At 37.3% G+C, this 26,486-nt stretch overlaps 1 protein-coding gene across 1 annotated transcript in view; it reads left to right on the forward strand.

The window, feature by feature from the left end:
* NDST4 (N-deacetylase and N-sulfotransferase 4) overlaps nucleotides 1-22,121 on the forward strand; it is a 376,202-nt gene extending 354,081 nt beyond the window's left edge. Inside the window, 4 exon segments of the mRNA XM_043973174.1 lie at nucleotides 1,946-2,116; nucleotides 3,818-3,927; nucleotides 14,905-15,007; nucleotides 17,765-22,121. Of these exon segments, the coding sequence (XP_043829109.1) occupies nucleotides 1,946-2,116; nucleotides 3,818-3,927; nucleotides 14,905-15,007; nucleotides 17,765-17,884 (504 nt within the window). The 3' untranslated portion in view covers nucleotides 17,885-22,121.
* Nucleotides 22,122-26,486: the final 4,365 nt, after the last annotated feature.

Genomic DNA, 26,486 nt, shown 5'->3' on the forward strand with positions numbered 1-26,486 from the left:
CTGGTTGATAGTTTGAGGTAAGGAGTCAAAGTCCAAAGCAACACATGTTGGAGTTAGAGGATCTCAGAATGAGAAGAAACCACATCGGTAGGAGGATCATAGATTTTATGCTGGAAGGGACCTTAGAGGTCATCTAGTTCAACCCCTTCATTTTTTTTTCCCTTGGTGAGGCAATTGGGGTTAAGTGACTTGCCCAGGGTCACACAGCTAGTAATTGTTAAGCATCTGAGGCCCAATTTGAATTCAGGTCCTCCTGAATCCAGGGCCGGTGCTCTATCCAATGTGCCACCTAGCTGCCCCGCCCAACCCCTTCATTTAAAAGATGAGGAAACAGAAGCTCAGAGAGATGAAACAACTTGTCTGAGGTCACTCAGGTAATGAGGGAAAAGAGCTGAGACTCAAAACTAGGTTATCCAAGTCCAAAACTGGTCTTTCTTCTGCACCCTTTTACCTTAGAGGCAGAAAGAAGTAGTGGTTAGAACTTAAAGCCAATAGAAGGAGGAAGTTATTGTGATGTCCTTGAGTCCTTTCAGTTGTATCCAACTCTTCATGACCCCATCTGGGGCTTTCTTGGCAAAGCTACTGGAGTGGTTTGCCATTTCCTTCTCTAGCTCATTTGACAGATGAAGAAACTGAGGCAAATAGGGTGAAGGGACTTTCCCAGGCTCACACAGCTAGCAAGTGAAATCTTATCGAATCAAGGAAGATATGTACTATGAATTAAGAACTCTGGGTCTGCAGTGAACTTACCCTGACTCCTCACTCCTCCTTGCATTTTTCCTAATTTTGTTAAGACAGGAAGCTAGTTGCTTATTTTCTCTGTTGTGTTTGATTTGAAATTAGCAAATTCCTGCCAATATCCTAATGTAAACTAGCTACCTTATAGAGAAATATGATTTCTAGCCCCTTCATATCTGTTCACTTCCCCTCTACTGACCTACGGTTGTCTGTCTACCCAAAACAGTCTTATCTCATTGTTTCTTTGGTAGCTATTGGTAACTAGAACTGGACCTGAATGCTAGAAAGAATAAGAAGAGTGGGAGCCAGTATCTCCATGGATTCAGAAATATGTGAAAGCTGGGCACAGCAGCATTGTCACTGCACTCCTTCCCCTCCTCCCCCTTTCTCTTCTTCTAGCCTCTTCTGGTAGAACCATTGGAAGAGGGCATACCTCTAATAGAAGTTGTGGCCCTAGTCAAGTCCATGGTAATCTACAAAGAGTCATCAAGCATTTATGTGTCAGTCACCATTCTAAACTGTGGGGATACAGACAGAAGAGGAGAGGAGGGATCAGGAAGAGGGGAGGGGAGGGGAGGAGAGGAGAGAGGAAGGGAGAAGAGAGGAGAGGAGGAGAGAGGAGGGGGAAGGGGAGAGGAAAGGAGAGAGGGGGAAAAAAGAGAAAATAAATAGTCCTTGAATTTCAGTAGTCCCAAGTAGTTCACATTCTATTGGGAGACTCAACAAAATATAGGCAGAATAGATTGAAAGTAATTTGAGGGGAAAGGGGGCAGTAAAGGCTCCTTGAAGAAGGAAGATTTTTAGCTGATGCCTGAAGGAAGCCACAGAAGTTGTGTTCATACCCATTAAATTCTCCATCTATCAAATTCATTGTATATGCATCGTTGTCAACTTGACATCTAGTGGCATTTCTGACATCATTCAGATCGTGTGTCTGCTTTGCATGGAAGTGTTATTTAGAGAGGAAAACATTCCCGAACTTATCTGGCTTGCTTGCACTAATACTTCTTAATGTATAGTGTAGAAAAAGTTTTAAATAAATCCTGGTCTAAATTTCCAATCAGAGCCTATGCTGAATGCCAGAGTTGTGAGCCTGAAATCAATTTAAGGATCTTCCAGTGTCTATGTGCAGGCTTGGACTCCTGTTATAGATTATATATTTCTCTTTTACAGAAACTCACTTTGTGGTTGACTTTTTTTGTTCAAGCATCAGCGATCTCATGAGGATCCAGCTGCCCTGAGGTTTAATTTCTATGAAGTTATTACAACAGGACATTGGGCTCCATCAGAATTAAAAACTCTACAGAAGAGGTGTCTAACCCCTGGATGGTATGCGGTCCACATAGAGAGATGGCTAACTTATTTTTCTTCTTCTCAGGTAATATTTTGAAGTCCTTTTAAACATTTCTCTAGATTAGCAGTTCTCAGAGTGTGATCCAAGGATCCTTAGGAGTCCCAGATACTTCATTCAAAGGATCCAGGATGCTGAAACTGTTTCATAATAATCTTAAGATTTTTTCAAATATACTAGTACAGTAAAATATTGAAAGACATAACCCATATAAACAAAAGCTCTTGGGGGAGTGTGAGTCATTAATAAATTTAAGTGCATAAAGGGTTCTTGAGACCAAAATATTTCAAGCTAGAGCATGATTATGTCTCTTTGGCCAGCAGGGAATCTGAATTATTATAACTAGTGTGGATTTAAACTCCTAAGTGTCAATCAGGGTAAAATTTGATGAATTCCTCTAATAAGCCCCTTGGCTTCAGGATAGGAGTAGCCCAAATAAACTATTGGATTCTAGGACCCAGAGTTCTGGAAATACTTCTCAGAAGGAGGTTCCTAATTTTCTTCATTGGCCTGTCCTTTATGGGCAAAATTCACAAAATCAAACATGATTTGTTTCAAAGTCAAGAAGGAATAGCTGGCAATTAAGCAGCCTTACAATAACATTTGGAGGACAACAACCAAGTGCTTTTGGATGACTTAGGAAAGTAGCCAGATAGAGATATATTTCTGTAATCCCTGCAATTGAGGGAGATGGAAACTAGTGGATTAATTGAGTTTGGGAGTTCTGAGATTCAGAAGAATTGAACCTGATTGAATGGCTGAACTTAATCTGGTACCAGGATAGTGAAATACTATCAGAGAGGGGCTACCAGGTTGCCTAAGGAGGTGCAAACTGAACAGGTCAGGAATGGAATGAGTCAAAGCTAATGCACAGATTAGCAGTAGGGTTGGGCCCATAAATGTCTACCTCACTACTAGCCTAGGTGGGATAGGGGAATAAGAAAGAAAAAAAAAAGGAAGGAAGAAAAGAAGGAAGGAAGAAAAGGAGGGAGGAAGGAAGGCAGAAAGTAAAGGAGTTAAACACAGAAAAAAAGAAGGAAGGAAGGAAGAGAGGGAGGGAGGGAGGGAGGGAGGGAGGAAGGGAAAAGGAAATTACTGTTTACCCACAGAGTTGTCTTACTGGTCAGAGTATAAATAGATTGTGAGAATAAGAAGATTAAGGAATAAGAAGGAATAAGAATAAGAGAAGGAATAAGAAGTACCACACTCCTAAATTCTTCTCCAAACCCTTACACATAGCCCTTAAAAAGAGAGTAGAGGTAGTGTGGCACTGTGGTAAAACACAGTGGTTTGGGATTCTGAGGAGCTAGCTTCAAATCCTGTGTGACCTTGGAAAAGTTACTTACCCTCTCTTGTCCTCTATCCAACTATAAAATTAGGGGTTGGGACCAGATAGGCTCTAAGGACCTTTCCAACATCACGTTCATATTCCCATGTAGTCATGTGATTGTGAGAAGGGAAGAAGTGCAGAATTGTTCTCTTTCATCCACCTCTAACTTAGCTCCAACATGAGATCTTGAAATTTTGGAATAAGATGTTTAATCCCTGAGGTAAGGTTAGTACCCTAGCAGCTTAAAAAGTTTCATGCACCTCTGGTTTCCTGGGCAGTGAACACCCCCTTTTTTGACCCCCAATGTCTTATTTTCATCTCATGATATAGCAAGAGAAGCATCTGGCCACTGGACTAAGATTTTATTGTTCTTAAAGCTATTATTTTGGGTTTTCTAGTTGCTAATTATTGACGGGCAACAGTTGAGATCTGACCCAGCTACTGTGATGGATGAAGTGCAGAAGTTTCTGGGAGTTACTCCTCATTATAATTACTCAGAAGCTCTCACGTAAGTCTATTCCTGAGAACGATTTCATTTGTTATTTGAGAACATAAATTATCACTGGTAGGGATGGACATAACATCATTAATAATAGCCATGAATTCATACTTCAGTGGGCTGCTCAAAAACAGTGGGATCCATTACTTTACTTAGCATCTCCCTTTAGAATTCAAGGGTTTTCCAATGAGTTGCTATGAATTCCCTTGGAATAATAGTAATAATACTAATTTTCACTTGCATCGCACTTTAAGTTTTGCAAATAGGATTGCATTTTATCCCAAGAACAGCCAAATGAGGGATGTTCTAAAAGTATAGGTAAACTCATTTTATAGATGGAAAAACTGAGAATAAAAAGTGGTTAAGCATCTTGCATAGTGTGTTACAACTAATTAAGTATCTAAAGTAGGGCTTTGTGTCCAAGTCTTCCCAGCTCCAAGTTCAGCATTCTCACTATACTACCACAAATATAACTATGTAATAGGAAAATCTTCATAAGTCCTTTCTGGTGGCTCACTGGGTATAAAAATGACTTTGTTTTCTAGGATATACCAATGGCATGTCCTATCACTATGAAAAGGCTTTGAATAAGAAACCAGAAAGTGGCTTCAAGAGGCAAACAGAACATTTTTACTTGATCCTGGAGTTTAGGGAGCCACAGGAGGTTTTTTTTGTAAAAAAAAAAAAATGATCCCAGAACTAGTAGGGAGCTACAGCAGTTTAGGAAGATGACCTACCAAAGGTACAATCTGCATCAATGATGAGAAAACTACTTTGATGAAAACATGGGTTCATTCTAATCCAATCCAAGTGGTTATGAAGCACGTACTTTGTGCAAAGCATCATACTGGTGTTGTGCAATAGCAATGCTAAAAATGTCCTCTGTTCTCTGTTTTCCTTAAACTTTGGCTGTTAGAGGAAAAAGATATAAGGGTGTGGCTTGAATGGATGGTAGGATCAGTTAAATTAAGTTTTTACTTTTTTATTTTCAATTTTGTTATTGTTGAGTCATTTTTTTTCAATCACATTTGACTCTTCATAACCCCATTTGAGGTTTTCTTGGCAAAGGTATTGGAGTGGTTTAGCATTTCCTTCTCCAGCTTATTTTACAGATGACGAAACAGAAGCAAAGGGAGTTAAGTGACTTGTGCAGTATCACACAGACAGGAAGTGTCTAAGGCCAAATTTTAACTCAGGAAGATGAATCTTCCTGACTTTAGGCCCAACACTTCATTCACTGTGTCACCTAACTGTCCCAAGATTAGGGTAGCCTAGTGTAATTGTTAGCAAAAGGGAAAATGGATAGTAGATAGACTGAATACATAAAAGCCTATCCCTTATGCCTAGAACACTCACTTCTATACTCCAACTACTGATCTCCCTAGCTTTCTTTAAGTCCTAAGTCAACTCCCACCTTCTACAGGAAACCTTCCACAAACCCTCTTAATCCCAGTTTCTCTTGTGGAGGTTTAATGATTTCCTATTTACCCTATTCATATTTAAAATAATTTTTTTCTATTTATAGAGCTTGCTTTATATATGTTTGCATGTTGTTTCCCATAGTAGGCTGTAAACTTCTCAAGTACAAGAATTTGTCTTTTGCCTCTTTTTGTTTTGCCAACACTATAGCACAGTGCCTGGCACATAGTAGGTACTTAATAAATGTGTGTGTGTCTATACACACACACACATACACATATATATGTACACATACACACACATATACACATTTGTGTGTATGTACATGTATATATATATGTATATGCATGATATCTATGTATATATAAACTTCTGCTAGACATGAAAGAAGGAATGTCTTGGTTTTAGTTTCTTTTTACACTGTCCCATTCCTCTAAAAAGAGAAAGGATTGTTGGTTCTTCAGATAGCATTTCCTTTATGAATGATTGTTCTGCGTGAATGATTTCATGTTCAGCCTAATTTGGCAGGCTCTTAGCAAAACATTCTCAATAATTTTTTCAATAAATGTTTGAGTTATTTATTGATACCTGGACACCTATCTTTGCCCATCTGCAATATATTTGGTCCTGGTTTGTTGTTGTTGATTTTTTTAATCTACCCATCATGTTTGCCATAAATATTGGTTTAGTATTCAGTAAACAGGTACAATCACAATTTAGAGGATAAGAGAATATAATTTAGTAGAGAAAACATAGTTTTCAGTATGTCTTTACTGTGCAAAAAAAATAATAATAATGGTATAGGAGATGATCAAGATACCCTTTCCTCCATCATCACATCTTGATTCTTAGGTAAAGCAAGCACTTTGGAAAGACTTGTTTCACTTAACATCTAGTTTTAAATGATAACTACAAAATAATGGATTAACAAAGCTTTGGGGGAATTTCATTTTCTCCATTTCCCATTCCCCTGAGAGAATGTAAGCTCCTTGAAGGTAGTAACTTTCATTTTTGTCTTGGTATATCCATTACCTACTAATCATAGCTAATGGCACTGAGTAAGTGATTCCTAAAAGTATGTTGATTCATTGAATAATTTTTCTTCCCAGTGCATTGAGGGAAATGAAACCATTAAGCGAACATGGAGTTTAGTTAATGACAGTCCCACCCTTCAAAAAGACTTCTGGCAGTAAGGTGAACCCTCCATCTTTGGGTGTTTGTGCTGTTTTCAGCTTTTCCTCAGAGCAGCTATTGCAAAGAGCAGTCACTGGTCACATTCCTTCCTGAGATTCCCGTCCTGAGTGCAAGGGAGACATTTTCCACCTATGTGTCAATTTCCTGACTTTGTTTCCAGTGCCATATTTTTTTTCCTTAATTCAGTTAGATATACTCATCCTGAGGCAGAAAAATGCTGTTTAGGGGCATAGTTCTGCAATGCTTTGCTTCTTCTGCATGCTGGGTTGTTTCTTCTCTTGGGAAATTAATGAAAGGGAAAGCAGTGCATAAGGCAAGGAGCAGATTGAAAAGTCCAGGTTGGAAATGACTCCACCATCAATTTATCCATTTAATCAGTGATTTATTTAATTTTAATTGATACAAATACCAGGACAACCCTGGCTGCAAAGATTAGGTCTCTGATAATAGGCTGGGCAGGGAACTGTGAAGAAAATTCCCCCCTTCTCCTAAATGAGTTCACATATGGGCTGTAGCAAATTGCAGGTGCACTCATATTATAGAAATGGGCCCAGGGCAACAAAATATTCTGCAACTAATTAACTTTACATCCCAGCCAATTATACTTCATCCTTCTAAAACATCTGCTGAGCAGCAAAAATGCAAACCCTTTCGATGTTTTATGCATGCAGCAAGTCCCATAAGCAATAAATTCAAAACTTACCTTCTCATTTAGTTCCTGATTTTCTTTTTGCTTTACTGTTGTTGTTTGTCTTAATCTAAAATTCTGACATATCAGGGGTTTAGACGAGATAATCAGGCCATGTAAGTGAGAAAGTACAATTCCTTCCTTTTTGATATGGAGTATGCATTTTGGAACAAAAGCAACATTGGACATATCTGCATAGAACAAAGTAAAGTTTTGGCACCTAAATGATCAGGTTTGGCTTTTTCCATTGAACTAATCACCAAAGGATTGCCAATTCTTGCTTGCTTTTTTATTATGTGAACACTACCATTCATATGATCAGAAAGCAGATGGATGGATGGATGGATAGATAGATAGAAAGAGATTGAGAGAGAACTGCAAAAAGATCACTGTCATAGATCACAGAGTTTGTGGGAGAGAGTGTGAGTACTGCACAGATGACAACTTATCCACATATCAATTCAACTTTTGTCCAGATTTTCTAATAAATCCTTTAGTAGGAGTCAAATCTTTTGTTGTTTGGAGAATCCCTATTCTTCTAGTCACCAAAGATCACAACCTTAGTGTCATACCTCTACCCCTGACTAGCACTTACCCCACATATCCAATCTGTTGCCAAGGTTTGTCCTTCTGACCTTTACAATATCTCTCTCATATGACCCTGTCTCTCCATGCACACTGAATTATTGAAACCAACTGCTGGTTGGCCTCTGCCTCAATTTTCTCTCCTCATTCCAGTCAATTCTCCACTTAGCTACTAAAGTAATCTTCCTCAAGTGCAGGTCTGACCACATCATGTTGTTGAGTCATTTCAGTCACATCTGACTCTTTGTGACTCCATTTGGGGTTTTCTTGGCAAAGATACTGGAGTGGTTTTCCATTTCCTTCTCCAGTTCATTTTACATATGAGGAAACTGAGGCAAACAGGTTAAAGTGACTTGCCCAGGGTCACACAGCTAGTAAGTGTCTCAAGTAGGATTTGAACTCATGTGGATGTCTTCCTCATTCCAAGGCCAGTGCTCTATCCACTGCACCACCTAGCTGCCCTATCATCTTTCCACTAAATAATCTCTCTATTATCTACAGGATCAAGCAAGCCTAAAATTCCATTTGGCTTTTTTTTAGATAGGCAATTGGGGTTAAGTGACTTGCCCAGGGTCACACAGCTAGTAAGTGTTAAGTGTCTGAGGCCGGATTTGAACTCAGGTCCTCCTGACTCCAGGGCTGGTGCTCTATCCACTGTGCCACCTAGCTGCCCCCCATTTGGCTTTTAAAGCCCTTCAGAGTATGAACCCCTCCTATCTTTTCAGTCTTCTTATGCTTTACATACTTCTCATATGTCCACATACTCTGATCCACAATGATGTCCTTGCTGTTCTCTCATAATACTCTCCATCTCCCTACTCTGTGTCTTTTCAACAACTCCCTCTTCTCTTCCACTTTCTGGCTTCCTTCCTGATTTAGCACTAGTCTTTCTGATCCTCCAATAGCTGATGCCTTCACTCTGAGATTATCTTTCATAGGTACAGTATATAATATGTATATACATATAATATATAATATACATATATACACATACATATATACATACAGTTGTTTGCATGCTGTTTCCCCCATTAGACTGCAACTTCTTCAGGTTTTTTATCTTTTTGTCTTTGTAGCTCCCATGCTTGGCACAATGCTTTTAACATAGTAAATACTGGTTGACAGAGTAGTGATAAAATTTTGTCCACAGTAACCCAAGAAACAGATAAAAATACAAAATAATCTTTGGCAGTGACTGACTGAAGTGGCACAAAAGAGGGGAAAGAGTCCTAAGAATCATGATTTTATTGACTATCTCCAAATGTTAACTTAGCCATTGAGTAATCCTCTTACCCAGTGACCAAAAAGTGAACATACTAGTAGAAGAGCTTAATTGTGTCAATTGACATTCTTACTATAAATGAAACCAGAAAACAAAAGAAACCAATACATAGGAAGTTGTCTCCCAGGTGCTCCTTAGAGATGCAAAAGAAGGAGTAGCAATCTCTCTAACATGTTTGTGAGATTACATACACATGGAAGACGGTCTTAATGAAAGTTTAAGAAGGAAAAATGCAATATTTAACAAACCATTCTAGAAGTTTAGCAACTTTACAATCACACAATTGACTGAAATGTATAGAAAATGAGAAGTCCAATTATGCTTATTTTTTTACTTAAAAAAGTGAATCAATAAAGCAAAATACCACCTTATAGTTTCTTCCAAAATTCTCCCTTGCATGTTAAAACCATACAATAGTCTTTGAAAGCTCTAACAGATATTTCAGTTTGATGATACAGAGCTAATTGATATCAAGCTAGGCATAAAATAGGAGATTTCTGCTCATCAAATATCTTGGCTTCCATAAATGGAAGAAGATCCAATATGGAATCCAAGTGGAAGAGGAATTTTCCATAGATGGCAAAGTTCTTCAGCTGTATCTGTTTGCGAAAGATAGTGTCTTAATCATATCAAGCCATGTGAGATGTTACATAGCCTCACATGAGATTCATTGTGAGATTTAAAATTGGATATTAGATCATAAATCTCCCCTACTTAACCTTTCCCTTAATTTATCTTCTTTAACTGTTTGAATTGCTATATTTTTTACTAAACCTTAGCATAGCATTGTCAATGATCAAATTAATAAATTCCATTACATTCCCTCCTTTATATCCTTAGACTTCTAATAGAGGGTTGAGGTAGTTATGCAATCTGTAACACTTTTTACCACCATGTGTCTGGATCAAAGCCAAATTTAGTATGTGTTCATGACACCTGAAAATGTTATGGAAAGGTTATCATACCATATCTCATGGTTCCAAGACAGCCAGTGATTGTGCTAGGCCACAGGTGAGTTCAACTGAGTGAGATAAAAAGATAAATAAGTTCAGTTAAATTAGGTTAAATTATGAGGGAGAGAGGATGAATACTGGACTGTGCCTAGTAATTGTGCTCTACATAGTCACCATCATAAGCAAACCATGGACTTACGTATACCTGTCTCTCCTTTTGTTGCACATATATTCTCTCCAAGGCCTGCATCAGAGTTCACAGCAAGTTAGTCTCTGAAATGATAAGTTTCCATACTTCCAAAATCTCATTAATTTCACCAAAGACAGTATGATGGTAAAAATTCGTACTATGCTGCATAACTGAGAGTATATTAGTGATATATACAATAATTCCAAACCATACCCAGAGTATAATGACATATAAATAATAAATGAATGTAAATAGCTGACTATATTAAACATTATTACATAATCTTCTTTTAGCAAGTAAACCACATCATCTTATACATGAATTCTCTAGTATAACAGTAGCAGATACTTAAAGTGGTGATTAATTCATCAAAAAGAAATAAGAATTCAATTAGCAAGATTCAATATTCAATGTTTTCAGTGAGGTATCAAGCAATAGGGTTCAATAACCCTTGGTAGTCACAAGGTGATGTTGATTAGAAGGATAGGAAAGTAGAAACACAATACAAATCATCTTAAGTCTAAGCTTAGTCTATATTCCTTATAAAAACTCACCAAAACCAAAGACCACCTTTGGAGAGAGAGAGAGACCGTCTGTGCAGCGCAGTCAGGAGACCAGCAGAGCAGGAAAAAGCCCCACTTCCGTTCTCTCCTTGTCTTTTAAGCTCGCACCCCGGAAGTCGAGTGCATAGCAGGCAGTCTGACATGTGCAGCAGGCGGACTCGCGTGCGTAGCACATGCCATTGGTCTCCTCCCCAAAAGGGTGGTCCTTAAGAAAAACTGGCGTCTTTCAGTTATCCTAACCGACTGTTAAAAAACTTTCATATTTTTTTTTGCCACACCATGATCACTCAAAAAAGTTTCATTAATTAAGTCATCTTTCCATTAGCTCTCTTGTTGTCCTACTGCCCTGCATAGAACTAGAGTGTTAGGCAGACCTGAGTTCAAATCTAGTCTTAGCCAAATCACTTAATGCTGTCTACCTCAGTCTTTTCATGTTAAATGGGGATAATAATAGTGCCTGCCTCCCAGAGTAGTTATGAGGACCAAATGAGATAATATTTGTAAAGTTCTTCGTAAACCTTAAAGCACTATAGAACTATTAGTATTATAAATCACACTCTCTTGACTGGACCTCTAGAAATCATGCCCTCAGTGCCTGGGGGTAATTGTTCTACTCAGCTTTGGAAGCTGTATCCTGTGGTTGAGCTACCTTTATTGTGGAATAAATGAGTGCAAAAAGAGATATGCTGTTATATTTTGCCAGCTTCAGATGAGACCATATGTTTCCCATATGACCTGGAGCATCTTGTTATCAGCCTTGCCAGTACCATGTCACCTTTTACCACTCACCCTGTACTTTTTACCTCTTATTTATTGGTTTGATCATCAAATCGATGATACATTGCTCCTGGAAAGATCACTTGAATTAACCGTCCATTGAATTAAGACATCATTCCTGTTATTCACTAGACTAAATCTCTCCTCCCTGGATACCACTTCCCTTCATGCATAGACTTCCGCTAGTAGAATAGAACCTCCTTGAGGACAAGGATTGTCTTATTTTTTTTATATTCCAAACAGTTAGCACAGTGATTGGCACTTAGTGCTTAATAAATGTTTTTTTTTTCAATCATTCAGTCATTCATCTGAAAAACCAAGTCAATGGAAAATTCCTATGAGTTGTAGCTCAATGGACAACCAATTCGCCACTTATGTATTATCTTGGACAGATGTATCAATAGACAAATGAACTGGGCCCAGAGGTGAACAGGAAGAAGAGAATGAGTTGTATTGCCTTTAGAACAATTTGTAGTGCTTTTAATAGCCCCAGTCTTCTCTGAGAATCAAATACCCATCATTTAAACAATAATAATCTTCTGGTGACATTGTTTCATTCCTAGTTTTAGAATAGTATATTCTCTGAAAAAGTAAAGTGGAAGGTCACCAAAGAGTCAATCGAGATTCATTTGGTGGATGTGAGCATGCTGCAACAAATAATAAACAAAGAACTTTACAGGATATAGGACATTAAAGATATCATCAGAAAGCTGTATAACTGGAGAAAAAACTCAACTGGTTGTATAATAAGTGTAATTGACAGACAGTCTGTGTACTCTACTACAGTATAGGCAATATCAAGAGATCTAAAGGAAGACCCTAAACACTTTAGATAGTGCTTGGAGAAGCAAGATTGAACAGGGTAGACAGGCATGAGTGGATTGCCACCATGCATCATGGTAGAAAATACCCACAACAATGAAATCACCTATCTGTCCACACAGCTGGGCAGTTTAGTATTGCATGACTTTTTGACATATATCAAATAAATTAACATATGTGAAATATTTTGCAAACCTTAAAGTGCTATATAAATGCTAGCTATTATTAGCTATTGCTATGACTTAAAGACAAGAGGCCTATCAACCTTTGGCCTGTTTTGTTTCTTTCTCTGGAGCATATTTTCCAACGCATTGTTTGCTGCCTTCTCTTTTGTCCACCTTTGCCTTCAACTGCAACTTTCTTCTGTCTTCTGTTTTCATTTATAGCAAGAATGTCCTCAGATATACATGAACTTCAGGGGTTGCCAAATTACGGCCTTCAGATCAAATCTTCCCCCATTTTTATTCAGCTGCAAGCAAAGAATAAGCTGTTTTTACATTTTTAAAATAAAGTTTTGTTGTATTTCAATATACAAAAACTATTCTCAACTCTCAGGGTTGTATAAAAAAACACGTGGTGAATTGGATTTGGTTCTCAGGCAGTCTATTTGTACAGACTAGCAATGAACCTCACATTTGGAGCAACCACCATTAATTTTTAGTGACAATTTTAAAACGACGTGGCATTTAGCACCCTCTGTTTCATTTTCTGCCATCATTGATGAAGAGGAAGGGAACCACACAAGTCTGGGGACCCTCATGCATTTATCTTTTCTTCATGACTTGTCATGGCTAAAGAATTTATTACCTAGTAGGTAGCCTACTAATGATGGCCCTCTGGATGTTGATCCTTAGAAAGTAGACACACCTTTTCACCATGACTGTACTCGAAGCCTTTTCCAGTATGATAGAATTTGCCAGAGTTTGTGGTCCACTGATGTAGCCTTCAAGTCACTTTTACTTAGAAAAACAGTATGATGAATAGGAGAGAGAGAGAAAGAGAGAGATCTAGAAAACCTGGGTATAAAATCCTTCCTCCTGGGGCAGCTAGGTGGCGCAGTAGATAGAGCACCAGCCCTGGAGTCAGGAGTACCTGGGTTCAAATCCGGCCTCAGACACTTAACACTTACTAGCTGTGTGACCCTGGGCAAGTCACTTAACCCCAATTGCCTCACTAAAAAAAAAAAAATCCTTCCTCCACACTTATGGGCCGAGTGACCCTCTCTGGGCCTCAGTTCCTCATCTGTAAAATTCAGGTTTCAGACTCTGTCTGGAAGGTCTCTTCTAGCTCCAAATTTGTCATCTTATCATCTACCTCAGTAGGGCTTGTTGAAGGTCATGGTAACTCATATGTAAGGTATCTTCATGAAAATTGTTTAAAATTTCTATGAATTTTTTTTAATTTAGGAAAGATGACTGCTCTAATATTCATTTCATCTTAATTAAACACTTAAGTACCCGCTACGTGCAAAACATTATACCAGGTGTTTGGCATACAGGGATAGATAAAAATAATAATAACTAGAATTTATATAGCACTTACAGTATGATTTACAGTGTCAGACTCTGTGCTAAGTGCTTTACAGTTATTATCTCATTTGATCCTCACAATGACTCCAAGATGTAGGTGCTATTGTTATCCCCTTTTACAGATGAGGAAACTATCATGTGGTGCAACAAATATGGTGCGAGCCCTGGGAACGAGAAACATTAAATCCCATGGAATAAACAACATATATAAATTACTGTCACTGTAGAATGTTAAGAAAATTTCTGACGTACGTTCATTCTTAAATCTCATAGTGATTCAATGCTTGTGAACGTAGGCAAATCACTAAGACTTTAAGCAATTCTCTAAGAGGGAGGTGACAGAGCAATAGAAAGAGCAGTCTGTTGAATGAGAGGACCTGGGTTCAAATCCCACCACCTATAACCTGTGTGACATTGGGTAAGTCATTCGTTTAGCCTCCCTGACACTTCGTTTCCTCTCCTAAAAGATGAGGGGGTTAGAATAAATGGCCTCAGATTTTACTTTCCTGAGTCACAGATGAGTTGTGGATCATAAACCTAGAGCTAAGAAGAACTTTAGAGGTGATCTATGTCAACCCCTTCATTTGACAAATGATCTGAATTGATAGAGGCCATTTTCAAACAGATCCCCAGTATTGAGGATATAACAAGTCTGAACTAAATAACAACAATGACAAGAAATATACCAAGAGAGTACTGACTATCTAGCCCTGTATCTTTTCTGAATGAGTAAATCTCAGGACTTAATTGAGAGCTAACATAAAATTATGATAAAAACCTAGGGATCTTTTATTAGAGTCGACATGTTCAAACACAGTTAGCTTCCATGGTTCAATGTCAGCCACCATTTTTATATGGTAAGTAAGTTAGGTTCTGAGGAAATATGTTAATGCTTCAGTTCCCTAAAGTATTCTTAGAGTCTCAAGAATCTGCCTAAATTATCCTTATATAATTTGGAACAATTTCTGGTTTAACCCTTTGTAGATTTGACCCTCAAAAGGGCTTTTGGTGTCAACTACTAGAAGGAGGAAAAACCAAATGTCTTGGGAAAAGTAAAGGCCGAAAATACCCACCAATGGATCTAGAGGTACTGCATTTTTTCCCCTAGCTTTTGAGTTACTTTCTTTTTTTAAAAAAATCCCCAAGAAAAGGGTGCTACAGACATAAGGATAGTGATTTGTCTGTTATATGTAATCAGATTTCAATAATTTGCTAAATTTGAAGATATGTTTAACAATGGTTTTCTAAAATATTTTCTGTAAAGCTACTGTGCTGTGAATTGCCCTCCAATTATCTAGGTATTTGCCAAATAGGCTGCATTCAGGGTAAAGCACAGAATTAACCCCCTATACCTGTTTCTAAAAACATTTTTTTCATGAAGATTTCAGAAGTTTTGTTAATCAACCAACGTTTCAAGTCCTCTGTTAGGTACTCAGGGATAGAAGAAAGATCTAAAACATTTTCTGCCTCTAAAAAGGTTGCAGTCTAGTTGGAAAGGCAAAGACAATCTATTAGAGAAAGAGAGAGTACAAGATTTAATAAAATGCTAAGTTATCTGAAGCTAGACAATAAATACAAGATGAATATAGAGAATAGTAAGATCAATAGGTCCCAAAGTAGTCAGAAAAGGCTTCAAGGAAATGGAAGACTTTGGTGGAACTCTGAGGAAAGATTCATATATATCCAGGGTTTTGTGGAGGGCTTTTTGGTCAAGCCTATGGACCACATCTCAGAATGTTGTTTTTAAATGTAAATAAAAAACATGGTACTTTAAAGGAAACCAATGATATTAAAATACAATTATATGGCAGCTAGGTGGCACAGTGGATAGAGCACCGGCCCTGGATTCAGGAGGACCTGAATTCAAATCTGGCCTCAGACACTTGACACTTACTGTGTGACCCTGGGCAAGTCACTTAACCCTCATTGCCGTGCAAAAAAAAAAAAAAGAAAAAAGAAAGGAAGGAAGGAAGGAAGGAAGAAAAAGAAAGAAAGAAAGAAAGAAAGAAAGAAAGAAAGAAAGAAAGAAAGAAAGAAAGAAAGAAAGAAAGAAAGAAAGAAAATACAAGTATAAAAATGAAGCCCAAGTTCATGGATTCCCTATTAAGACTGAATTATAGTGATTTTTTAGAACTTTTGAAGACATATTCCTGTGGAAGGTATGGATACAACCATGGGTATCTTGTTGAGAAGATGGAAGACATCTGATTCAATATCAGGTCCTGGGGCTGCCCTAAAAATAAATGGTTGGCTTGGTTTCTTTTGGGGAATGATTTTTCACAGCTTAACCCTGACTGCAAAATGAACTGGTTGGCACAGACTTGGGAAGATATATACCTTTAAGAGGAGCCACTCTTTTCTGCTAGCCTATGAAAGGTCTGTTTAGTGCTCCTAGTTTCCCTTTTGCAGTATTCTTCTGGAGAAACACTAAGGATAGAATAGGGAAGGGGAATGGAGAGTGGGATTTGAAGAAGGAGTGTGGGCAGAAAAGAGGAAGCCATTAATGGCAGCTTTGGAGCTATTAATCTCTGAAATGCCTTCACCCAGATGGCTGGATAATGGGAGTCCTTGAACACTACCTCTCTTCAGGTATTCTCAAGAGCTCCCAAGAGCTGTCTGTCTACCATTTCTAGTCACTGAGACTTATGAAATGACTTTAGTTATTTCAACAAAGTGCCTGGAGAAAAATCTGTACTCTTTTATGGGGGATGTTATCAAAGGTCTAATCTCATCAATGAGTACCCTCCCCCCCCAAAAAAAAACAAACAAACAAACACAACCCTGGAAGTTCATCAAACTGATCTAGTTCATCAAACTGACCAATCACCTAACACTAAAGTCATTGAACTCAGGAGTCATTCCATTCCCATTCCCATTTCCATGACAACATGCTCTTTTATGGCAAAATATCACTATAACAATTAAAATAAGAAAACCAAGCAAATGATAACCTCTGTATCAATTATGGACAAAGGCGAAAATATTAGGGCAATGCATCCATGTTAATAAAAGCCCATCAATATTACTTCGGTCACATTAATACATCTTACCATCTCATTCTTCACTTCCCTTGCCTAATAAAAGAAGTCAAGCAATTAATCTAGCTGGGATAAGACAAGATTCAAATATTAAGAGACAAGCTACGGAAACCAGATAAAGCTGTAGATAGAGTTAGAGAGAAGATATGATGCTATAAAACCAGACAAAATTTTCCCTGTCCCCATGTTGTTTTAAATTGTTTTCAATCACTGATCCCATTCTTTTTTTAAATAGCTTACCTGTAATACTTTCTCTCTGAACTATTAACAGCAATGCCCGTCTTCCAAAAACATGCAAGCCCCACCCTTCTTGTCACCAGTTTCCCCTTCTGTCCCTTCAACCAGACTCCCTCCACACTTGTCCCTAGTGTAAAACTCCTGCCAACTTTTCCTACCATGAATACTCAACACCTGCTCATTTAGATGACCCACAAGGGCCGTGGAGAGGTTTTTACTTCAGAGTTGCTCGTTGCCATAATGCTTGTTGTATCATCAAGGAATCACTGGATACTGTTGACTGATACAGAAGTAGATAATTTAGTTTATTGTAGGAAGTGAAACATTTATACTAGTGAGGTAGCAGGGAATCCACTTTTAAAATACACACACAATATGCAGTAGAACAAAGGGAAAAGATGGGCAGTGGGGGGGTTGGGTTTGGGACCGGAAGAGCAAGTAGAGGGAGGGTAGCAAATAAAAGTAATCAGACATAGAGATTTGGAGGTTTCTAGAACCTCCACAAAAATGTAGACTGCCACCTAATAACTTTGTTTTTGCCTTATTTTGTATGTTTCCTTATCACTCAGTCTAGAGCATTCCTCTCCAGTTACTACCGAGATCATAATGTGGAACTGTCCAAACTTCTGCACAGACTGGGGCAACCTCTGCCATCATGGCTGAGACAGGAACTGCAGAAAGTAAGATAGCACCAAAAAGAAGGACCCCAGCTTCATATGACAATTATCTTTATTATCAAGAATAAAAAACAATCTACACCTTATACTTTCTCAATGCACTTGTGATTGTCAGTTGAGGACTTTGTGAATAACCTTCTCTGTCTTTCTGAAAAGAAATGGAAAAAAAAGAAGAGAAGAGACAAGAAGAGAAGAGACATGAAGTGAAAAGAAAAAGAAAATCTATATATGCACACACTGACAATTACTAGCATTGATTAATCTCTGTCAACTTTTGGAAAACAATGCAGAGTTACATGGCATTATTCAATATCCAGTCTTGGACTCATGATATATTCCAGTTTCTCCGTTAACCAGAAAATTCCCAAAACTGAATGTACAATTGATAGCCTTCATCATTTTTGAGGGTCTAATTATAATCTGTCAGGCTAGGAGCAAGGGCCCCAAATGCCTGTCAATGTATTTTGAGGTTGGGAATAACCCAGTGTCCGAATTCAGTGGCTCACTGTTTCTTTTCCTTCATATTATCCAGTCAATTTTGGTATAATTTGTAAAAAAGAACATCTTCTCACACCATTTTTTAAAAATTTAAACTTCCATGATTTATGGTCACCAGCCTCTCTAGAGCATTTCTTTCCATGTGGCTTGAGACTCTCAATGAATTCTGCTGATTTACTAAAGAATGTGAAGTACACCCAGCACACAAAGACCCCTTTCTCCTTTTGCCCTTGGAGGAAGCAGGCTGATAAAAAATGGTGTGAACGTTACTTAAAGTGCTGCAACTTTCCTGTTGCTTTTTAGCTTTTTCCTGACACTCCTGAAGAGGTCTTTCGTTGTGGTTGTCTATATTCCCCAGGGCCCAAGATTGTGGTTTGAGATGTAGTTTCATATGGAAATGTCATAATGTCACTGGTGGATGTGAGATAATCATTAAAAGGAACCCAAACCCAAGCAAGCCATTAGCCTAGTTATTTGCACAGTAACAATGGCACATATATGAGTGAAGTGGAAGAGCAGAAACCAAATCTTATTTTTAGAAAGACTAAGGACATTTGGATCTGTTTAAAAGTATCCTAAAACACATGCATCCTTTATTGGATTTTCTCCCCTATGGGTTTTATTTTGTTATTGTCATTATGAATCTATGATTAAAATACATCATTGAAAAAGATCAGGATTATAAAAAGAAAGAAAATACCCTCAAGATAATTTATTTACTCTGTCCCTTTAAAGTTTATTTTCTCACCAAATACCTTGTTTCTGAGACCACTTCATTCAAAAACTCTTTGTAGATCAAAGGATATGCCCCTTTCTATATGGGGTATCATTGTTCTTTGAAAATTCTAGATGGGTATTATTCTACCTACCATCGAGATTCCTTTTAATCCCATTAGTCAGCTGAAGTTTAATGTGGTTTTGTCAATCTGCAAAGTGCTACCTACAGATAAAATTACCACAGGCCAACAAGACAGGCTTCCTTTAGTAACATTAGCCATCAACACAAACTTTATGCAGAAAAGTTTTATTGTGGGCCAAGACTTTTCTACACTGGCTGTAAACTAGGCTGTGAATTAATACTGTAAACAATTTAAGTAATTTTGCTTGTAACATTATTTATTATGTAAGTATTGGTAACTTGAAAGACCCATTTTTGAGAACCCGACCAAATTTTTTTTTAAAAGAAAGAAAAAACAAATTAGTCCATTTGTTAATAGAAATCAGTCAAGTTTCATTTTTCCTTTATTTTCCCCTGAAGTAAATCATGAACCTGATTTCTGAATTGTATCATATATTTCCTTATCAATGTGATTGGGGTAAGGAGGGTGAGAATTTGGATTCTTATTTGTTCTATGATATCTAGTGATATCTATAAGCTTCTGATATTTTGGAGACATTCTAATGGTTTTTGTTGTGCTTTTTTTTTTCCAACTCAGCAAACATACATTGAATACCTTCTTAACCATACTAGATATGGAAGGATACAAAGAAAAATAAGACATGGTCTCTACCTGCCAGGCAGTTTATAACCTGGTAGGGATTAAAAAGCATGAAATCAGAAATCAGAGATTTTGAACTAAAAGGGAGACCAGTAGGTGCAAACCTCTTGGTATTTTCTTTTTTGAAATAGGGAAACTGAGGCCCAGAGAGGCTACATGACTTGCTCAATGTCACACAGATAATAAGTATCATAGGTAGGATTGAAACCCAGATCATCTGACTCTGGAACTCCTTGTATCACTGGACCATGTTGCCCTGAGGGTGTGCTCTTTTCTATTCATCATCTTTTGCTGTGTGGCTCAATACCCCTGCTGCAGTAGTTTAGGGGACTGTGGCTGTATTGTTTTAACTCAAATGCAAGCACCTAGCAGGACTCTGCCACTTTCTGATGCATGTATTTCTGTCCTCATGTTTCTAGAATTAAATGGACTGATTTATTAGTCAACTCTGCTTATAATCATAATTTTTTCTGATGAAAAGAAGGTCATTTTTAAATTTTTTCCCACATGGGAAAAAGGGCATATTTTATATTATAGCAATAAGGGAAGAAGGGAGAGGAAGCCTTTACACACACACACACACACACACACACACACACAAATATATGTATGTATGTATATATATGCAAACATATATATACATATACATAGTATACATATATTCATTTCTATATTCCTCACTTAACTCAATCACTTCAACTGACTACCAGTTTTGGGAAAAAAATCACTGTAGTTCTGTTTGTTTTTTATTTGAAAAAAATGATGCATAGGGAATAATTCATGTATGAAATCTAAGAAAAAATTCTTCCCCTTATCACTATATCATCTCAGAAAATTTCTAGGTTTAAATATATGTATAAGTATACATATATAAATATGCATGCATATGTGTGTATACATGTATGTATGTATATATGGATATGGATTGTACATACATGCATATATCCTGTTTGATAATTAAACAGACCAAAAACATTTTATTAGCATTGTATATAGATTATGAGCATAATATTTTACATTCATGTAGCACTTAAAAGTTCACCAAAAGTCTGTGAAATAGGCAATACAAGTATTATCACCCCTCTCTTAAGAGAGGGCTCAGTGATATCAAGTGTTGTTCCCAAGATCACATGGCTAATAACCAGTATCTGAATTTATCCTAAAAGCTATTTCCAACTCTGTCAAATATTCAGCATAACTTCCATATGATTTTTAACAGGGCATGAAGTAATTGCAAGTTCAGTTAATCAAGTGTTTTGAAATTTCAGGACACTATAATTTTCCCACTGGATATTTCAAGATTGCATAGTCAAAGTGAAATTTAAGTGATTATTAATATTTTAAATAAGCCCTAGCCCATTTCCTTGATTCAATTATAGTTATATTCCAGATAGAATCTACCAACAATCCCTCATACAATCTTGATCACGGTTCCTTCTCAAAGTGCTATTAAATTTTCTTAAAAATTAAAGTCGCTTGAAGCGGGGGTGGGGAATGTGGGGACAGAGGAGGGAGATAGCATTCCTAATCACATGTACAATGGTCTAACTCTAAATTTCTAAAAACACCTCTGAGGCATCACGTGGATGTTTTGATGTAATGGACAAATATTATGGTTAAAAATGTCCTGTCTCTTAAATGCTCGTCAAGTAACTCTGGGGATGTTACATGGAATATAAACATAGCAAAAGCAAATGAAAATTGTGTGAATAGGTCCTTTTTTGTTTTGTTTTGACAAAAGCAGGTCATTTGCCTATTTGAAATCTGCATCCAATTTTTAAAGTTAAACAATTATATTGATTTTGTTTTCTGTTTTGTTTTTTTTTCTTGCATTTCCAATTCATCATTTCAGTGTGTCCATAAGTATCCAAAGCATCTATCATAAGGACTGAATATGTAGTTTCCTTATAGAATTTAGTTTCATATATAGGCATATATAACAAATATATGAATACAATGTTTATGTCATATGTATATAACATATATGAAACTAAATTTTATAATTTGTTTTCATATGTATGTCTATACATATACATATGTACAAATATATATTCATACATATGAACCAAATTTTATAAGAAACAAAAATATTATCTCAAGTGCTCATTGTTCCAGAGATTGGAAATCTTATTAAATCTAGGCAGCACTGTTTGGAAGTACCTCAAAAATAATGCCAAGCAAAGATTCTAGACATGAGCTAACAGGCTTCCTACAAGATTTTCTATTGACTATGGAAATGCAGCTTAACTCTAAGCATACCTAGGCATATTCACAGTATGTGTGTATATATGCAGATACATGGATGTACACATATAAAGTGTCTAATACAAATCTTAAGTTTTGATCACTCAAAGTATTTTTCTTGGGGGGGGGAGAGAAATCTGTATTTACTGAAAATGTTTAAAGTGAGTGCTGTATTCTATACAACTTATTATTGGTTCTCACTTCTTCAGAATAAACACTTCTATTAATATGTCATGGGAGTATATTTATTGATTTTCCTTTAATAATCTCAAAAGTTCTTGTTACTAGATGAATTTCTATTGGTATATATTCTTCAATGAATAGACATCTCCTGAGGTCTAAATATGTGACTTGGAAATGTTCCAGACATATTCATTGTAAATTGCCTTTCCTCTCCTGCCTATTAGAAATTATTTCAAAAATTAACTGAATTGATCTAGTATGATAATGTCACTTCATGGCCAGCGAGAGTAACTTTGGGATGATGCTTCCTCTTCACTGACTTCTTTCTTTTCCCTTTGAGGAAACAGATTCCACCCAATCCTATTCCTTTTCCTCTCATCATCATCATCACCACCACCACCACCATCACCATCAACAGCATCTTCATTGCTCCTCAAGCAATTTTTCACCTTCTCCTTTACCTAAAAGTATACATTCTCTCTTTTCCTGTTCCTTTCTTCCCTCTCCCTTACCCTCATCTGTCTCTATCTATTTTTCTCTATTTCTGTCTCTCTCTGGCCTCTGTTTCTATCTGTGTGTGTCTGTGTGTGTGTGTGTGTCTCTCTCTGTTTCTCTGTCTCTCATTCTTTGTCTCTCCATCATTTCTCTCTCCTCTACTAAGTTTCTTAGCCCCTGAACAACACTAAGTCCCTAAGCATAACTAATAAAGTTAAGAATAGCATTAACCTCTCAGACACTTAACACTTACTAGCTGTGTGACCCTGGGCAAGTCACTTAACCCCAATTGCCTCACTAAAAAAAAAAAAAAAGAATAACATTAACTGCCTTTTATTTGGTGGGTAGGAGGGCAGGTGGGTCTAGGCCTATGATTTTATTGGTGTAGGGAACACTCAGTGAGGGAATTCCTTACACTAGCACAGATTTAGCAACTGTTCTTAGCTTACTGTCTTAGAGTTGCCTGGTAAAGAAAGCTATTTCACATAGTGGCTCACTATCAATCAATCAACAGGCATTTGTTAATCTCTTGGTATGTTCTAAGCTCTATGCTAGGTTATATAGGCATACAGATATAAATGAAAATGTCCCTATCCCTCAGCGGTTTACATTTTATGGAAAAAATAACATGTATGCCCAAAGTATATGCAAAAGAAATGTGTACAAAAAAAAAAAAAGGTAATTTGGAGCAAGGAAGTTTCCCACATTTGGGGTAGTGGGAGTGATAGATCAGAAAACACCTGATGTAGGATATGGCACTGAAGAAAGAATCTAGGGGTTCTAGGAGGTAAAACTAAACAGGGCCTGTCTTCCATAGCTTGTACTAAGGGTCATCATCAGTTGTCTTTCTCTGATGTAAGTGAAAGACTTACATTAAGTCAAAAAGTAAAATGAGACATTACAAAAAGCTTCTGATAGGAGTTCTAGGGCTCCAAAGAGTACCCAGGAGTCTGTATAGACTTTACACAAATCATCTAGCGCCTCACCAGGCACTACATAAGCTTTTCCTCAAGCACTGTCAATCAAGTCAATCAACATCATTTCTGATCTAATTTAATAATATATCAATGCTATTTTCTACTAGTTTTCATTGAAAGTATATGTCAACGGGTCACGTGAGCAGCAAGATACTAGAGGAGACATTTTCTCTGACCTTCATGATCACTTAAAATTCTCTAAAACATAAATTATCAAAGATTAAGCAACTTTAGTGGTTTCCATTGGCTAGGACACTAAGAATCCAAAACAAACCTGGAAGTGATGCTTCCTAACCCTGAGCTCACTCCATATCCCACTCACAGTTCCTACTCTACCAGCAGTGAGTTTGTCCCAGCAGATCCAAAGACACAACCCAGGCTTACATTAAAATTCACTGTTGTGTCTGATCTATCCATTGCATTGAAAGGCTGTGGAAGTTTGCTCAGGTCTCAACAACCAGCTTTGCCACAATCCTTCAGGAGCAAAAGCCTGATGGAGGCTGCAATCCAGAAGCATCAGTGCTACAAAGTTCTGAAATGCTGGAGCCAGGAAAAGCAGGCTCTGAACTCCTGCTGCTGGGCCAGAGAAAGAGAACTAAGGAATAGAGGGAGTGGGACAGGTCACCAAGACAGGACATCCAACAGATGGAGAGCTATGCAGAACTACCTCAAAACTGAGGGAAAGAGCACAGCATCTAAATAGGTGCAGTTCTGACTACCCAAAAACAAGTTTAGGTAAATATCTAGACTAGTAAATCATGAATTGTGCAGTGTAGGAGGAAACTGAGATGCTTTGAAATCCAGCCTACAAGGAAACTATAATCAGAGAGGGGAGGGAGCCAAGAATTGAGCAATAAGGAAAATAAGGATGGGGGGAGAGATCAAAGATTTGAGAACAAAGAAATCTCAAATATTTTCGACATAAGTAGATAAATCAAGTAAAACAGTAACAGAAAGAAATAATGCCTCCAGATCTAGTCAAAAGTTCAAGAATGTCTGAATATTGTAAAATGAAGGGAAATGATCTGATAATCGATGAGTCAGAATACCCTATGGAATTTGAGGGGAGCATAGAACCACAGCATGCAATTCCTGAGTAGTTTAAAATAGAAACAAGGATTTTGAGAGCATAATTTATGTTCTGCACAAAATGATGAGAAAATAAATGAACAGCAAAAATAATGAACAGAATAGAAAAACCTGAATCTGTAATGACAAGTCTCACCAAAGAAATAAAAGACAGAACAATAGATTAAGATTGCAAATACACAGAAATGAAGGACAACCTAAAAGAAGAGGAGAAAAAACCAAAACCATTAAAAGAAAATATGCTCACTGTACAAGCAAAATGTGTGAATCTTAAAGATGCATAAAAACAACCTAAGAAGTATTGGTCTACCAGAAAAAAAAACATGATATGAAATGACAAAAATCCTTATGATAAGAGAAATAATAGAAGATGGGCTCAATGGGCTCAAAACATCTGAACTTAGAAAATGAAATTCCAACTGGAAAAAAAAACATAGATCATCTTCAGAAAGAAACCCTAGGCTGAAAATTCTAAGACATATAGTGGTTAAATTTAACAATTCAGGGGAAGCTAGGTGGTGCAGTAGATAGAGCCCTGGATTCAGGAGGACCTGAGTTCAAATCTGGCCTCAGACACTTGACACTAGCTGTGTGACCTGGGGCAAGTCACTTAACCCCAATTGCCTCACCAGAAAAAAAAATTAACAATTCATTTCAGAAACAAGTTCTACAGAAAGAAGACAGTCAAATACAAAGGAAAGAACATTCTGGTTAGTAATTGCAAGAATATTCCAAACTACTAGAAAAAGATGGAGGGAATGAAATTATATGTTCTGAAGAACATTGAAGTTCAGGATGCAGCCTAGGGTGATGTCCCTTACAAATCTGAGCTTAACAATGCAGGGAAAAGCTGGATGATAAAAAATAAAGAAGAATCTGGGGGCATCTAGGTGGCACAGTTGATAGAGCAACAGTCCTGGATTCAGGAGGACCTGAGTTCAAGTCTGGCCTCAGACACTTAATACTTACTAGCTGTGTGATCCTGGGCAAGTCACTTAACCCTAATTGCCTCAAAGAAGAAGAAGAAGAAGAAGAAGAAGAAGAAGAAGAAGAAGAAGAAGAAGAAGAAGAAGAAGAAGAAGAAGAAGAAGAAGAAGAAGAAGAAATACTTAAAAAAAAACCGAACTGAAGAGATTATTTGCTTCTCAAATACCTCAAACAACAGAATTGCTGGAAGGGTAAATAAATGCAGATAGCAACAGCAATAAGATGACAACAGAAAGGTCATAAAAAACTTCTTTCTAAAGACAATGAGACAGGGGTAAAGGTGGAAATCTGCTAGAGTTGACAATGAAGAGGTAGACAGGGGCATTATGACACCTATCTACAAGTGAATGCTTCTTTTATGGGATTATATTACAACATGGGAGAGTATATGAAAGGTGAAGGGAAGTGGAGGAATAGAGAGGAGTGTGTGATGTGCCAGGGTCAAATCAAGGGTTAACATTGAGTGAAAAGTGACCTTTTTGATCTCAGAAAAGGAAGAGTCTTAGTACAGAGGAATGGGCAAGGAAAAGATTGAAAGTGAGGAGGAAGGATGAGGCCTTACTTTGGAGAAATAAGAGAAGACAGGATGGGGTTTCACTGATGAATGTTACTATGAGTGAAGGGAGATGAGGACCTTAAAGT

This window comes from Dromiciops gliroides, chromosome 6 (genome assembly GCF_019393635.1).
Source record: "Dromiciops gliroides isolate mDroGli1 chromosome 6, mDroGli1.pri, whole genome shotgun sequence".
Classification (NCBI taxonomy): Eukaryota; Metazoa; Chordata; class Mammalia; order Microbiotheria; family Microbiotheriidae; genus Dromiciops; species Dromiciops gliroides.